This window comes from Mobula birostris, chromosome 3 (genome assembly GCF_030028105.1).
Source record: "Mobula birostris isolate sMobBir1 chromosome 3, sMobBir1.hap1, whole genome shotgun sequence".
Taxonomy (NCBI): domain Eukaryota; kingdom Metazoa; phylum Chordata; class Chondrichthyes; order Myliobatiformes; family Myliobatidae; genus Mobula; species Mobula birostris.
The window spans coordinates 167,711,222-167,728,376 of record NC_092372.1 but is presented as its reverse complement, the minus strand read 5'-3'; the positions used below and the strand labels follow the sequence as shown (position 1 = coordinate 167,728,376).

Sequence of the window (17,155 nt, the reverse complement as noted above, 5' to 3'; positions counted from 1 at the left end):
CTGCTAGAGGTGGTTCAACTAAGTACTGAGTAAAAGGAGGGTGAATATTTTTGAACTGCTGATATTTCACTTTTTGAATGTTTAGTTTTTCATGCTTTACAATTTTCCTTGTTTTCTGGACTCTCTACTGTGAAAAAGGAGCATGTGGTTCACAAATAAAAATTCTCAGTTTAATTGATCAAAAATTCCTGGTTGTAATATTTATTTATGTGAACAAAGGGTTGAGAGTTGAATTATTTTACAAAGCATTATATATTCCACTCCTCTCCTTACCTCATGCCCCTCTTTACCCATTTTCATGACTAAATATGTACAAATAATTCCAGTTGAATTTGTTCTGGCAATAAGTAGAGAAATATGCTTGGACTTAACAAAACTCTACTCTTCTCGTAGGAGTCCTATATGGGATAAGTTTGGATAAAGACAACTTTACTTTTCAGACATAAAACTGACACAAGAATTGACATGTTTACTCACAAAAAATAGAAGTACAGCTGGTGAGGAAAATGGAAATGTAATATTGACACAGTAGGAATGTAATTCTAAGCCTTTTTTTAATAACTGAAGAATGAGTGTGTATGATTTTACATTCTGCACAGATATGTGGCTTTAAAAGGCAGTGTTCTGAAAGCACGCTGAGAAAAAGCTCATACGGACAGACATCAGGTGCTTAGTTACATTCATCTGCAATTTCATCCCTAGTACTACTTGAGAGGAAATGTTGACCTGTTTTAAAATGGTTACCCTATTCATTTGAAATTGTTAACCTTTTCAGTATATAGTGCAAGAAAAATATTTCAGGTGAACCTTAAAACAAGATGTTTACAATTCTACACTAAGCCTCATTAGGTGGATGGATTTCAAATGTATGCTGTTCTCAGTGTTCCAATAACCTTTCACAATTGTGCTCAGACTCAAAATGTTCTCTTATATTCATTGTCAATGGGTAAGTTTAGAGGCAAAGTTAACTTGTTAGAACACAGACAAGAAAAGTAGGCATTATTTGAAATTCAGTACCAAAACCTTCAGGTGAAAATTAAAGATTTTATATTAATCCTTATGTAACTATCACAGGGAGAAAGGCACCAAGAGCAAAATGCTCTTTCTGAAATAACCATACTGCAGACAATGAATAACTTACTCCAACAGCAGACAACTATGAGTTTAAAATATATCTTTATTGAAACAATCATGTCCTTTTACTGCTTTTCAACTTGTAATTACTTTCAAATTCAGATCAGACCAAAAGTAAAATATTCTAGTAATTTTAACGACAAGTAATGCTTAAATGACTACTCATCTTTATTTTAAATCCAAATCTTTCTGATAAACTACTTCATTTTACTATCTGATTATCACCAAGGACTTGGTTATGTTCATTTATTTGCTTCAAATAAGAGCATTCACTGTTTTGCAACCAGAGGTACCAAGAGCACAATTTACAAAAATTGCAGGTATCTGAAGTAAATTTTTATTACACAGGTAATGTTTTTGCTCAGCCATGTTTTTCTGTTCTGTGAAGAACAACTTCATTTTACTGTTGATATTGCCAAACACATAATATCAGTGGGCTAATTTGATGAATGTTTATTACGAAAACTTGATTGTATAGGAAATTAAGAGATGATTTGATTGAGTTGTTTGAAATCATATGTCAGAAGACTGACCGAAACTATGCATCTTCCATACTGTTCCAATGACCCTGTTGTCTCCTGTACTGTTTTAATGTGGCCCAAACCAAATTTCGGAGAAACTCATCTTATGTCTAGGCACATGTCTGCATTTAAAGGCTTAATGCAAGTTCAGATTTTGTTTGCAACTGACTTTGCTGGCTTATGTCAGAACTGGTGATTTCTGCTGAGTTTTTTTTCTCTACTATGAGCCACTGAGTGATACTCTGAGCATTTCCAACATTGTCCTTTTGCTGTCAGTTCTCTGCAGTGACTCTGACCAGCATTTCACGGTTTTTGCTCATCATTTTGTTTGGTTTCTCTGCGATGATAATTGTCAGATGGGCAATAATTGACAGGATTTTTTTCTGGAAGTGCTTAAATAAGCTATCTGTTTGTACCTAAAGAACAGGAAAAGGGGTTGGGGATCAAAATTATTAAGTGCACTGTGACGGGTAAACAGTTTGCAAATTTCAGAATTGTGAAGAGTTTAAAATACAAGCAGAGGCCATTTGACCCCTTGCGTCCATACTAGTTAAAACAGTTATCCAGCTTAAGCAACACACACAAATGCTGGAGGAACTCATTAGCCCATGCAGTTGATGAAGGATCTCAGTCCAAAACCAACTGTTTACTTTTTTCCATAGATGGTGCCTGGCCTGAGTTCCTCCAGCATTTTGTGTGTGTTGCTTTGGATTTCCAGCATCTGCAGAATTTCTCGTGTTTGTGTTAACTAGCTTAATCCTACTTGCCATCACTTGATCTGTACCTCAGCAATACACGGCTCCTCAACTACACAAGTACTTTTGAAATGGATGAGTGCCAGACTCTGATTATCCTCCCAATTGAAACAAAGCTCACTTCCCCTCAAATTCTTCCATCATTACTCTAAATCCATTCTCTTTGCTAAGAGAAATAAGTGCTACTCTCTCAATTTTATATAATTCAATTCAGCTTTCCTTCAGCCTCTAACAAAAACAGCACTTGCTTAGTCAATGTTTCCCTCATTGTTCATATCTTCTAGTCTGGCAAAATCCTATTAAATCTCTTCTATACCCTTCTCAGTGAAAACACACCTTTCACGCAAGATGCAGTAACCGGCACTGCACACAACTGTGAGGGTCTGCGTGTCATCTTAAGGAAATTTGAAACTGTATTATAAAACCACAACATTTTTCATACTATTAGACTGTATATCATCTACTGGATTTCAGTTTGTAGAAATCCAGTATTTGGACATCAGCAGATTTCAATGAGTCTCCTTTGTTAACAACCAGAACCATCTTCTGTCCTTCATGGCTTTTTGATTGGATTTTAAACCTAAACTTTTAATGCTAGAGTACACTGTTCTCTATTACACCAAAGCTTTTCCTTGGTGAAACTGCCCACATTAGTGCTTGAAGATCTAGTTCAGATGCTGATCTGGGGTCTCATTCTGGATCTTTTACCAGAGTGACAATTGCACATTTCTGATACCACCTTTGTTAGCAGATGTGCCAGTTCATGTGTGATATCAATAGAATTTCATGTGTGATATCAACAGAACTCGAAGCTATTTCCCTTTCTCATTCCTTAACTAATTCATCTTTTCCAAATGCTCACCAATCAGATTTCAAGATAGTTTCAAAGATTTCTCCAACAGCAGATGTTAACTGAAATGACTACAGGTTTCCATATCCCACTTTGAATAACCGAGTTACATCAGCTGCTTTCCAATTCTGGAGAATGTCTCTAAAAGTTACCAAGCCTTCAAAAATGTCAGTGTAGGCTTATACTTGTATTCAGCTGAACTTTCTTTGAAAATCTAGCCAAAGAATTCCTATTGGATTAGAGATGTATGATTTTCTTTCTATTTCAAATTGAATCCAAAAGGCCACATTTCATTCTCTTACATGGTTAAACATATTTCATCACCGTGTGCTGGTGAAATCCTGACACTCGTCAGATGGAAACATTTTAAGCAGACTTGAAAGGATGGTGAAACTGTGATTAGAAAATAGTTGCGAATAAATGTTGTGCATTCTATATAGATCCTAAAAATGTTGTTTTAATGCAGGATTCAAGTGTCCACGACTCTGGAATTCCCAGCAAATCAGGTGGAGGAAAAGTTGAGGTGCAGAGGTACAAATTCTTTTAAAATTAATCTAGTGACATTAATTTTACATGGTTGCCACACACCTCTTTATTTATGCAGGCCAAACAGACATGTTCTTCAGTCTACAGGACATGCACCAAAGATTATCTATGGGGCTTCTGAGGATTATGGTCATACAGAAGTCAGCCAAATTCTGTCAGCCTACAAACCGAATGAATGGTGCCTGCAATGTGAGCCAACAAATGCTCTGCTGCAGCAAAATTACCACCAAATGTTACTGAAAAGTGGTTGCAGAAGAGGCCTTGCAGGAGTGAAGATCTCAACCTGCACCAAAAGCAGGGGTACACAAAGAAAGTAAGATTTGTCTGGATCCCTTTAGTGGTAGGTATTTTTGAAAATCTCATTGCATATGCTGAAATCCTGTTTTTTCTCTCATTGGTCATGTTGGGTAATGGACACTTGCACATTAATAACAGACAAAAGGAATCTCCTGTGGCCAGAACCAAATATTAAGACTGAAGACTCTGCACTCAGGTTGATCACCTAATTTTAATCAGTTCCATCTTCCAGTGCAAGAATTGATTCAGGATGGTCCTTTCTGTAAACCCAGAGGAAGATCAAATCCAGTTTAAACCATTATGGTTTAAAATAATGCAACTCTCAGGATCAGAAAGTACAAACAGATCTTTCATCTCGTGTACATTAACTGGATTAGTTCTATGCAATCAAATTTCACAGAACTGCATTAATTAAATACTGCAGCCTACCACTTCTCACGATTCAAGTTTATTTGCCACATGTACATTGAAACAGACAGTGAAATGTTTCAATTGTGTTAACAACCAACATACACAAGGGTGTGCTGAGGCAGCCTGCAAGTGTCTCCACACATTCATGCCAACATTACATGTCCATAATGCTCAGCAGAACATCACAGAACACAACATGCAATACAACAACAGCAAACAAGTCCCATTCCTCCCTCCAACCCATGCAATCACAGTCCTCTAACCCCAAGAGTCTGTATTCTTTGGCCTCCACTGGACTCGGATTCAGACACAGGCATGCAGACATTAGGCCTTCGACTACTCCAGTGGACTCACAAAGATTTGCAAACCTGTGGCTCCAGCCAAAGGGCCTCAACTTCCAGATTGTTGACTCGACCCTCGGGCCTTGATCCTTGATCCTTGGCACACAGGGCCCGCCGATCATCGATCATCAAACACCGGGCCTTGCCAATAACGGGACACCGAAAACTAGGCCTTGAACTCAGGTCTCACTGGTTTGCAAACCGGGGGTGGGGGGTGAAGTCATAGGATCTTGTTCCTCCTGCCACTCCAGGAACTCCAACTCCAGGAACCACCAACAACTCACTGATCCTGAGGAAGCTACCAGCCTTCGTACATGCTGGTCCGTTACCTGGACGTCCCAGCCCGGTCCACAGATGTCTTATATCCACATTGCTTGCCCTTCGAATGCAGAGCGGATACTTAAGACTCAAGTCTCCTGGCTGTCCTCTCATTCTTCTAATTCCCCACACCCCAGTCCCTAAAACCGTAACCTGACCCCTAACTTCCTTCAGAGGTCGCAGCTTGGCACCATCTTGAGTCCACCATTTAGGAAAAAAGGAATACCTTCAGTCTTGCCACTTTGTCCTCAATATCAAACAGAGTAATAAGTAATACTTTATTAAAGCTTCTACTATTCTATAGAATTTTATCCAAAGGAGAATGGTCATGGCTTGTACTCTTTAAGTTTAGCCATCTCTGGAAGTGATTCTAGCTACTGTTTGAGAACCCTGATATTACATGTCTGAAGCATGCACAGCCTGGGTCTGTCCAGTGTTTGGTGACATTCGAATTGTCAATCATGTGAATATTTGAAAAGTGGAAGCCTTGAAGGAACCAGAACACGAAAGTCAGAGTACATGTATCAGATAAATATATTTAATGCATAGTAGGATTTCAGCTAAAAGCTGTTGTTTTACAATTGATGAAATCTAAAAATATTGATTCACATGTGAGACAATGTCACTTCACATTTAGTGTGGACTCAGTTTTTACAATAACCTGAAACATGGGCTAAGCTATTAGTATCGACTGCAGAGTTGGCAGAGCATTTAACTCATGATTAAAAAAAAGTTCCAGGTGCCTTTTCACTCTTGAACTTGGTCATCAGTTCCTATCTTATGCTCATTGCTCTTGTGTGATGTGTCGGTAGCTTCTGAGATTTGTGAGGAGCAGTGTATTTCCAGAGCAACTTCTGCAAGCTGACTCTTGCCAGCAAGATGTAATGCAACTAATACAACAAGGTAGTAATTCAATTTCAGCTTTTCATGTGCATGACAGGAAGACATATTGTAAAACTGTGCACTTACAGTTCAATATTTCTTATCCATTAATTGTACTGGATGGAAAAAATCACACGTGTTCAAAATTGGCAGTGTCCCAATATGTGCTCATGGAAAGCTTCATGAGCAGAGGAGCAACTATTTTGCCTCCAAATTACTGTTTTTGATGTAACAGAAGAAGTTCATCCCAGTTCTTTTCCACACTCTTCATCTATCTTCCAGTTTAAGATGGTGCCACCGAAACACAGGGATGGCTTGCTGGCAGCAAACAAAACTATGAGCTACATTATTAATGACATTTTTTCTGGTAAATAACCACTGCAATCAATAGCCTGTAACCTCCCCTCCAGAGCTGAGCTATTGAACGGTCTGTACAACCTGGCGTTGTTGCGGTGTGAACTGAAGTCTCAATGGTGCAGAATGGCTGTGGTGTGGCATGTATGGGCCAAGTCAAGGCAGTGGGCCTTGGGCCTGAGAGCAGGGAATGAGTGCTGTTCATCCAATTTAAGCACTGCGCCAGATTGGAAGGACCAGGTGTGGGCTGAATTGAGGCAGTGGGGCCTGGGCCTGAGAGCATATCGAAGTCCGCTGTTTGGCCAATTTAAACGCTGGACAAGATTGAAAAGGTCAGGGTGCCGGGGCCAGAGAAGAGGGATGGGCTGGAGTTCAGCTTGCTGCTCGTAAGGATTACTCGTCTCTGGGCTGAACTAAGACTGTGACCTGTAATTAACGGGCTCCTGGATCAGCCGTGACTGGTTTTACGGCTGTGGACACACTTTTGTGAACTTCAGCTCTGGATTCCTTTTATTATTTGCTCAATTTGATTTTTTTTTCTGTACATTGGGTGTTTGATGGGTTCTACTGGGTTTCTTTGCTCTGTGGCTGCCTATAAGAAGATTAAGCTCAAGGCTGTATATGGTATACATACTTTGATAATAAATGTACTTTGAACTTTGATGAATGTACGTGACATGCGAAACATTTGCAAAAATGTCAGTGGATCCTTATTACAATTCCCAAGTGACCACTCTCTGTAAGCAAGCTTTGCAGATAATGAGGGCTCATTTTAACCTTTGGCACTCATGTAGTGAATTGGCAGAATGGAATACCCATAACCGAAAAGACAAATTACTCCATGGAGTGTCTCAGCTGGGTACAATCTTGTCTGAACTGACAAGCAAATGTGTGCAAGCCATATGGGACAGGGGTCAGAAGTGAGAATTGCAATTTAATTGTTTGCCCCTTCTTAACTCAAGCTTAACACAACCAATTGTTGTAGCGCTGGCATTGCAGCACCAGCTAAACTATGTTCAAGTTTGACAACTGATGGTTGGTAACATTCTAATCAATTAAATACTAAGTACTAATACTAAAGTGAAATACTAATTTTATAATGTGTAATAAACTAGAGAAATATCCAGCCCACACTTATGTATGATATTTATCACATCCAATTAAAGGAACATTATTTCCAGTCTTATTTGGTCAAACATTAAAATTGAGAGCTCACCAACCATACCTGTCGAAAGCTATTCTATCCAGGAGAGGTTCGAGCCAGCCATTGTGACACTCGCAATGGGAGTCCATGAAAATCAAGACATCCCCTGTTGCCCGTGCCGCACCAAGCATACGACCTCTGATCACTCCCAATCTTCTATTGCTGCGAATCAACCTGACATCATCCAACTTAGAAATATATTCACTCAAAGCTGCCTTCAGGTGCCCTGTGTATAGGAGAAATAAATCACAGTTCCACTCAGTTTTTGATAAAATGCCATTTCTCTTTATTTTTTTTCAATGTGTTAAAGGTAGAATTATTTACATCTCTATTGGGAAGGGAGTAATTTAATCCTGATCAATTACCCAACTGAATAATTGAAGATGCAATAAATATTCCCCAAACCTTATTTCTCCTACAGACTATATGTAATCTGTTTTATATGAGCTCTGCCTGGCCTCTTCTAGGAACAGGGTAGCTTTTTGCAATATGGAAGAACAACTGCAGCTGAGTTCTGACATTAAACCTTTCCTCCCTGACTGCTGTCAGTAGGCAGAATTCTAGGTTGTGAAGACTCATTCTGTCAATTGAAGCATCTGCAAGAGTGTTCATGGGAAACAAAGCAAAAATATTGCTTTTGGGAAGCGTCATTTTCCAAAGACAGGACAAGACATGGTACAGTTTGGTTAGCATACTGCTATAATAGCACTTCGTACAGATCTGTGCTTCTGTAATACAGTTGTGATACTCAGAAAAAAAATATCAATGCAAAAGTAGAATGCATTGTTTGTAAACACTTTATATTATAAATAATATAAAATGTGAGCATATTACTGAATTCAATGGTAGCAGGATTCTATATCACAGATCTGATCACAGCATAATTGGCACTTTGACAAAAATGTTTTTGCATTTCATTTTCATATACTGTATAATTTTCAATTGAGATACAGCATGAAACTTACAGAACAAGAATTAAGTGTTTAGCTTCATAACATACATCTAAAGATTAATTGTTTCCCTCAACAGCTTCTCTGCCTGACCAGACAAATTACCAATCTATAATTTGCCAATATTGATTAAGAGAGAATATTGCCCACAGAACTGCACTACTTTGAATAGTACTTTATGAACTTAAATGCTCACATGCACTGGTTGACCAGACTGTGTTTTAGTGGGCAATCTAAATTGTAATTATTTCACCCTTTGGAGGATGGATTGTGGGGAGGGATAGGGCTTTAGCTCAAATCAGCCACCACACCTTTCAATAAGGTGACTGAGCATCGTGCCAAAATGATTGAACACTTAAGGAAAAGAATAGAACACATTTTAAAAGTTATTAAATCTGTGACATTAAGGCAAAGATTATGGAAGAATTCAAGGAAATTGATATTTAAGGAATTTTACATATCAAAGTCAGACAGCGATTTACAAGCAGGATTTCTGAATTTACCCTATTCTCCAAAAATATGAATGTGGAGAAAAGCTTATACATTGTGCCTTTACTGTACTGATACCCACATGTCCTCCGTTATGTGTGCTCATATTTTGTGGAATTTTAGTATGATTACTTTTTACAGCTTTATTGAAAATCATAATTTCAGTCTAGAGTCACAAAATCACACAGGCATGAATAACCAAGATCTCTTAACATGCATGCAGGTATCCTGTGGCTCATTCCACCTAATTGGCCATCAAAACAGTCAGTTAGATGTTGTATAACAAAGAGTAAATCCAGTCACAATAAAGCAGTTTTCTTTTTTTCATGACAGAAGAATGTGAGTGGAGTAAAAGGGGAAATGAAAGAGTGGAGGAAAGGTATTCTGTTTTTCGTTAAAGTATATTTTAAAATACTTTTATTTCAAGGAGTTCTTGAATTAACATTAATTATTTGTAAGTATGACTATATCTTTACAATTTTGTGACTTGGATCTTGCTTGGATCTGACCAATCACATGTAAATTGAAATGATTTTTTTTTAAAGTTGCCATTAGTATCTCAAAAGAAAATGTCTGCAGAGTCGGGAAAGGCAAGAGAGTGGGGTTAGCTGAAGAGCTTTCACATAAAGCTGATATGGACTTGGACCAAATGGCCTCTTCCCATGCTGTGACCATTATTTGTGTTGGTGAAGAGTACAGACCAGAACAATTCCTTCAATAATAAAAGCTTAAAATGTCTAGGCATAAGAAGGGTGGAAAAATAGTCCTGCTCCACTTCCCCCTTTCCCCAGCCAATGGTGATAATGCTCACTAGGAAGCCACTGGTCCATTTGGATGGGACACCATTTTCAATTGATTGCCCGGGCTCCTGCTCAGTATTAAGAGTGTAATAGTATTTTTCTTTTTTCTCTCACTGTCACATAAACACCCATTTTGCTATCTATTGCACTTCCCTTTGAAAGAATTACCTTGGTTACTGAGGTCGTCCACTAAAATGATCTCCTTCAGAATTTCTTTTGGGACTGTGTCCATAACACTGTTCACTGTTCTTAGAAGAGTGGACCAGGCCTCATTGTGAAAGCAAATTATGATGCTGGCACTTGGCAGATTCTGACTGTATTCCTGCTGTAGGCATCTACATACAAAGTAATGAGAGAGTCAGCTCAGTCCAGTTAGCTCACACCAACACAGCACAACTCATTGACTGGGTCTTCATACTGGAAACAAACATGATTAGTAGCTGAACATGGATCTTCTGTTGTTTATTTTAGGACAGTTAAATCTCGGTGGCTGGGTAACCATTGCAAAACTATAAATTAAGGTGTCTAGTTCTGTCCTTTATCATGGTTAACTTACCTTGCATCATTCTATTTTTAATGATTTCTCTTTTTATTGTGCTTGGAATCCACAGGCTTCGGTAAGTTTAAAGCTCAGGTGCAAGCCACTTAAATAATGACTATTATTGTCCAGCTTTTACCATTTCTACAGAAAAAATTACCAAAAATATTCTCCTTTAAGAACATTTATATGACTAAGAACTGATTAAATTATGATTGTTTTAATTTCCATGTATAACAGAGTTTTTATTGCACTTAAATCAATTGCAGATCTTTCAAATATTGTTGCACAAAGGAGCAGCTCAGTAGTGAGCACTTTGTTGTTCTGATAAAATATCAACTATCCATGTAACCTGATTTATAGTCTGCAAATTGTATTTCGTTAATTTGGATTCCTGGAAATTAGTGATGATGCATTATTCTATCGGGGTACTAATAATACTGTATACAAAATTTTGTGAGGCTGCACTTGTAGAAAATAATATGCGGACTGGAACAAAACGTGAGGAAGAGATAACTGAGGGCACAATTACTCTAGACTATTTGATTTATTTTCAGTTATAATTTACATTATATAGATTCATTTTGTGAACTACTCAGATCATATAGATTCACAACAGACGGTATCACAAAGTAACCTGAAGACTTGTAAAACAAAACTATCACCTCTCACTACTAAATATTGTTATGCCAGTTTGAGAGGTGACCACGTCTAGTGCAATTTAATAGTTTCACAATGTTCATGGGTTGAAGAGAGTGGAACTTTGGAATGAATAATATTTTTTATTCAAACTGTGCCTTCATCTTACAGGAGAAAAGAGCTTATTACTGAGGAGAAATATTTACTATCAATTTTTTTTAGCAGCAAAGTGGTTTTTGACATCCCTTGGTGTCAAAGCCATCAGAGAGGCCTCCCATTTGTCCATGAAAGATTTCAATTTCAAGAAAGATCTCAATTTCAGGCTGGTTTTGAGAACCATTGAAGAACTGCTCAACCCAAGGAAAGCGTATAACTGATTGGGCCATCTGCATTAGCCAGTTGATAATAGTTTATGTTTCAAATGGCACCGGTGCTTACTAAATGTTTTTTTTAAAACTGTGGCAAAATAAGATATTTAGAATAAGAATAATTGACCACAGTCTAGCTATCCCTTATAATTCTTAAAATTCAAAGTTGACAATATGCATTGTGCATGGAATCCTAAAGGACATGTTCAAAATGGCATGTGATCTTAGAACATTATATAAATCTTTCCTTGATTTGTCTCAGCAAAATGTTAGCATCCCTAGAAAGATGAATTTCTATTCTCCATTCTGTTGATTTCAATTGGTCTTTGGCTGATATTATCCTATGAAAACTGACCGGTTGAATGTAGAGCTGAGACTTCAGCAGTCATTTATAACAGGGATCAGACCTGATTATTTCAAGTATCAAATAATACAACTTCATCTAAATTTTGGATCAGAACCACAACAGAAAATGACATGAAAAACAAGAATGGTGCAAAATAGTATTTATTTTTGAAATAATCAGGAATGTTAAATGTGCCGAACACAAGAAAACTTGCAGATGCTGGAAATCCAAACAAAATGCAGCAGGTCAGGCAGCATCTATGGAAAAGAGTAAACAGTCCACATCTCCAGCTGAGACCCTTCATCAGGACTGGAAAGGAAGGGGAGGTCAGAGTAAGAAGGTGGGGGGAGGGGAGAAAGAAGTACAAAATGGTAGGTGATAGGTGAAACTGGGTGAGGGGAGGGGTGAAGTAAAGAGCTGGGAAGTTGATTGGTGAAAGAGATACAGGGCTGAAGGAGGGGGAATCTGATAGCTGAGGGTTGAAGGCCATGGAAGAAAAGGGAAGGGGGTGGAGCACCAGAGGGAGGGGACGAACGGGTAAGGAGATGAGGTGGGAAAGGGAAACGGGAATGGGGGAATGGTGAAGGAGGGGATCTTTACCAGAAGTTTGAGAAATCCATGTTTACACCATCCGGTTAGAGGCTACCCCGACAGAATATAAGGTATTGCTCCTCTAACAGGTCGGAATGGAAAGTAGAATTGAAATGAGTGGACACCGGGAGATCCCGCTTTTTGTGGCGGGCAGAGCGAAGTTGTTCGTCGATGCGGTCTCCCAACCTACTTCGGGTCTCACCGATATACAGGCGGCCACACCGGGAACAGCAGATACGGTCGACGACCCCAACAGACTCGCATGTGATAGCTGTGAGAGTCGGTGGGTTTATAAACGATATCAGTAGACAGACTGTCTCCAAAGATGGAGACAGACAGTTCGAGAAAGAGGAGAGAGGTATCGGAAGTGGACCAGGTAAATCTGAGGCAAGGGTAGAAGTTGGAGGCGAAGTTGATGAGCTCCAGCATGGGTGCAGGAAGCAGCACCAATGCAGTGGTCGGTGTAGTGCAGGAAGAGTTGAGGAGCGATGCCGGTGAAGGCTTGGAACATTGACTGTTCCACCTAGCCGACGAAAAGGCGGGTATAGCTGGGACCCATTCGAGCGCCCCTACATATCAAATATGCTTTTATTTGTGGCGTGATTAATTTGAATGTGCTTCACACTGAGGATTATTCCAAATGTATTTTAACACAAGCAATGAAATGAAGTACGTAGTTCACAGCCAGCATTAGTTGTGCCGTGTGTAAATCCACTTTTAACCAACATTCTCCGCAGCCATCAATTTACTCTCGCTATGCAAATTACAAATGAACGATTTTTCAATCAAATAAAAAGTATATTTTATTGTTACGCTCTTGAAACATGTTAATACTGATACTGAAGACTTTGAAATCAGTAATGAAATACAAACATTATTTTCGCGATGAAATGCATACATTTAAGTATAATTTTGACATACCGCTTTTATAATTTTCTCTGTGCTATCTTTAAAATTCAGTTTCTATTTTTGACTCCAATTTTCAACCAACGCTGGTATACAATAAGAGGTACACTAATGGGAACATCCTGCCGCAACACTAAACGAACGAACTTCCCACGTTGTTTGAGTTCGTTAGTTCAGTGATTCTAAAGAGTTCCGCCAAAAGTTTCTTCTGTCAAGGAGAAGAAGCTTTCTTCTTCCTCGGGAGCGACCCTCGTCGTCGTTCGAGTTTCCGGACTGGTCCGTTCAAATGACGGATCTCCGACTTGAAACAAAAATCTTTTCACGGTTGCTGCTCGACCGGCTGAATCTTTACGGACTTTTCATTCCTGTTTATATTGAAAAATTTCATTCCTGTTTATATAGTTTGGTTGCACCCACCGTTCAAGAATTGAGATTCCACCTCCACCCACGCAGACACTGAAAATCTCAATTCTGCAGCAGGATTAAAAGTTTTCCCAATTCTGTTGCCGCTGTGATTTACATCACAATCTCCCAAAAATATTGCATCCTGTTTGCTGCAGAAAAACACCCTTTGACTGAAAGAAGTAGCCCCTGCTTTGTAAGGATTGCGGGCAAAAATAACCGATCGCATAGTAAACGTTGTGAATTTGAATGTAAAATGCTCTATGTACTTTAATGCGAATGCAAAAAAGGTTAATTAATTCCATAGCAATAAAATACAACAATGCTTTCACTGACTGGGAAGAGTTTCAAAATTCTGACTACAACCTCTTTCCAGAGTTCCCCGAGCATGGGTTGACACACAAGGTGTCCTCTGCACAGCTGTGTCGTGTGGGTGACCTGATTAGGTCCCTCTGACCAGGTACCCTATCGAGGGCATGTCTGCATCCTCTAGCGGGTGGGCAGCGGCGTTTTCGAGTGAGAAGATAAGCACCTGTACTTACAAAGGGTCGCGTACCTCGGGTGGTCTCCGGTGCAGGGAGATCCGCTCGCTGACAACCTCGTTGAAGCCTCTCATGCGCCGCTCGAGTGTCGGGAGACGTCCGGCGCGCCGTCCGGGCTGCGATGCGGCCGCTCCCCACCGTCCTCGTTTACCTGCCCTCACCAGCCGGTACACCCTCTTTTTCCTCTTCCCACTCCTCCATTCCCCAGTCCGGGAGCTAGTCGGCCCCTCCGCCGCCACCATCACCTTGTCCTCGGCGAACGGCTCGGGGGGAGGCAGTGCCCGACCCGGCGGCCCGCTGACCGCCACCGTGCCCTCCTGTCGGTGCTGTCCGGGCAACGGGTCGAGCCACAACACGGCCAACAGTAGCACTAAGGCCGGTGGCATCCAGAGTAGGGCGAGGGTCGGGCAGCAGCCCCGCCGCTTGCCGCACATGTTGCGAGGCAACTGCCAGCCCGCACGTCTCAGCCAGCGGCATCTCCTCGGGGACATCTCCTCATCTTCGACTCCCTCGCCAGCTCTGGTCGGAGCCGTCGGGAATGCAGGTGCGCCCGGTCCGTCAGCGGACACACTAGCTGGCAGGAAGGCAGGCACGGCTCCGGCTCGGAATCGTACGGCGCCCTTCGTGCCGCGCCCGCAACGCGTGTGATCCCGGGTTGTCAACGCGGTTCCTCATATCCTCGCTGGTCTGAGCAGCAGATGCACCGACACCGCCGCTGCTCTCCGGCAAGGCGGCGCTCCGGGTCCTAGTGTCCACGACACCGCCGCCCAGGGGAGCACCAATGAATCATATGCAGTTGCAGATCCGACTTTGTTTTAATGGGAAATCTGTTATAATTCTGAATTGGCTCGTCGGAAGAAAACAAAAATGGCAGGTTTTATTTAAAGATATTAGTAAAAATAATATGCAGCTCCTAAGGGACCGAGTTAGGGAACTGGAAATGCAGCTCGATGACCTTCGCTTGGTCAGGGAGAGCGAGGGAGTGATAGAAGGTGGTCACACCGGGGCCACAGGAAACAGACAAGTGGGTCACAGTCAGGAGGGGGAAGATGAAGAGTCAGGTACTAGAGAGTACCCCTGTTGCTGTACGCCTTGACAATAAGTATTCCTGTTTGAGTACTGATGGCGAGGGGTGGGGGGAACAGCCTACCTGGGGGAAGCAACAGTGGTCGTGCCTCTGGCACAGAGTCCGGCCCTTTGACTCAGAAGGGTAGGGAAAGGAAGAGGATGGGGGCAGGGATAGGGGACTGTATAGTTAGAGGGTCAGACAGGCGTTTCTGTGGACGCAGGAAAGAAACGCGAATGGTAGTTTGCCTCTCGGGTGCCAGGGTCCAGGATGTTTCAGATCGCGTCCAAGATATCCTGCAGTGGGAGGGTGAACAGCCAGAGGTCGTGGTACATATTGGTACCAATGACGTAGGTAGGAAAAAGGAAGAGGTTCTGAAAAAAGATTACAAGGAGTTCGCAATGAAGTTGAGAAACAGATCGCAAAGGTAGTAATCTTGGGATAAATTGCCGGGACCGGATGAGATGGACCCCAGGCTACCGTGGGAGGCGAGGAAGGAGATTGCTGAGCCTCTGGCGATGATCTTTGCATCATCAATGGGGACGGGAGAGGTTTCGGAGGATTGGAGGGTTGCAGATATTGTTCCTTTATTCAAAAAAGGGAGTAGAGATAGCCCAGGAAATTATAGACCAGTGAGTCTTACCTCAGTGGTTGGTAAGTTGTTGAAGATCCTGAGAGGCAGGATTTATGAACATTTGGAGAGGTATAATATGATTAGGAGTAGTCAGCATGGATTTGTCAAGGGCAGGTCATGCCTTAGGAGCCTGATTATTTTTTTTGAAGAAGTGACTAAACACATTGATGAAGGAAGAGCAGTAGACGTAGTGTATATGGATTTTAGCAAAGCATTTGATAAGGTACCCCATGCAAGGCTTATTGAGAAAGTAAGGAGGCATGGGATCCAAGGGCACATTGCTTTGTGGATCCAGAACTGGCTTGCCCACAGAAGGCAAAGAGTGGTTGTAGACGGGTCATATTCTGCATGGAGGCCGGTGACCAGTGGTATGCCTCTGGAATCTGTTCTGGGACCCTTACTCTTTGTGATTTTTATAAATGACCTGGATGAGGAAGTGGAGGGATGGGTTAGTAAGTTTGCTGATGACACAAAGGTTGGAGGTGTTGTGGATAGTGTGGAGGGCTGTCAGAGGTTACAGTGGGACATTGATAGGATGCAAAACTGGGCTGAAAAGTGGCAGATGGAGTTCAACCCAGATAAGTGTGAAGTGGTTCATTTTGGTAGGTCAAATATGATGGCAGAATATAGTATTAATGGTAAGACTCTAGGCAGTGTGGAGGATCAGAGGGATCTTGGGGTCCGAGTCCATAGGATGCTCAAAGCAGCTGTGCAGGTTGACTCTGTGGTTAAGAAGGCATACGGTGTATTGGCCTTCATCAATTGTGGAATTGAATTTAGAAGCTGAGAGGTAATATTGCAGCTAAATAGGACCCTGGTCAGACCACACTTGGGGTACTGTGCTCAGTTCTGGTTGCCTCACTACAGGAAGGATGTGGGAGCCATAGAAAGGGTGCAGAGGAGATTTACAAGGATGTTGCCTGGATTGGGGAGCATGTCTTATGAGAATAGGTTGAGTGAACTTGGCCTTTTCTCCTTGGAGCGACGGAGGAGGAGAGGTGACCTGATAAAGGTGTATAAGATGATGAGAGGCATTGATCATGTGGATAGTCAGAGGCTTTTTCCCAGGAATGAAATGGTTGCCACAAGAGGACACAGGTTTAAGGTGCTGGGGAGTAGGTACAGGGGAGATGTCAAGGGTAAGTTTTTTACTCAGAGAGTGGAGTGCGTGGAATAGGCTGCCAGCAACAGTGGTGGAGGCGGATACGATAGGGTCTTTTAAGAGACTTTTAGATAGGTATGTGGAGCTTAGTAAAATAGAGAGCTATTGG

The 17,155-nt window shown here is 41.3% G+C and overlaps 1 protein-coding gene across 3 annotated transcripts in view; it reads right to left on the bottom strand.

Moving 5' to 3' along the window:
• Positions 1-15,302, bottom strand: part of LOC140195405 (polypeptide N-acetylgalactosaminyltransferase 15-like) — a 66,193-nt gene extending 50,891 nt beyond the window's left edge. For 2 of the 3 annotated variants that reach the window (XM_072253643.1, XM_072253644.1), the window contains exons 1-3: positions 14,185-15,301; positions 10,021-10,187; positions 7,635-7,839 (exon numbers count right to left, since the gene is read on the bottom strand). In XM_072253643.1, the coding sequence (XP_072109744.1) occupies positions 7,635-7,839; positions 10,021-10,187; positions 14,185-14,675 (863 nt within the window). In that variant the 5' untranslated portion in view covers positions 14,676-15,301. Of the gene's footprint in view, positions 1-7,634; positions 7,840-10,020; positions 10,188-14,184 lie in introns of all 3 variants that reach the window. The other variant, XM_072253641.1, reaches the window with a different exon arrangement.
• Positions 15,303-17,155: the final 1,853 nt, after the last annotated feature.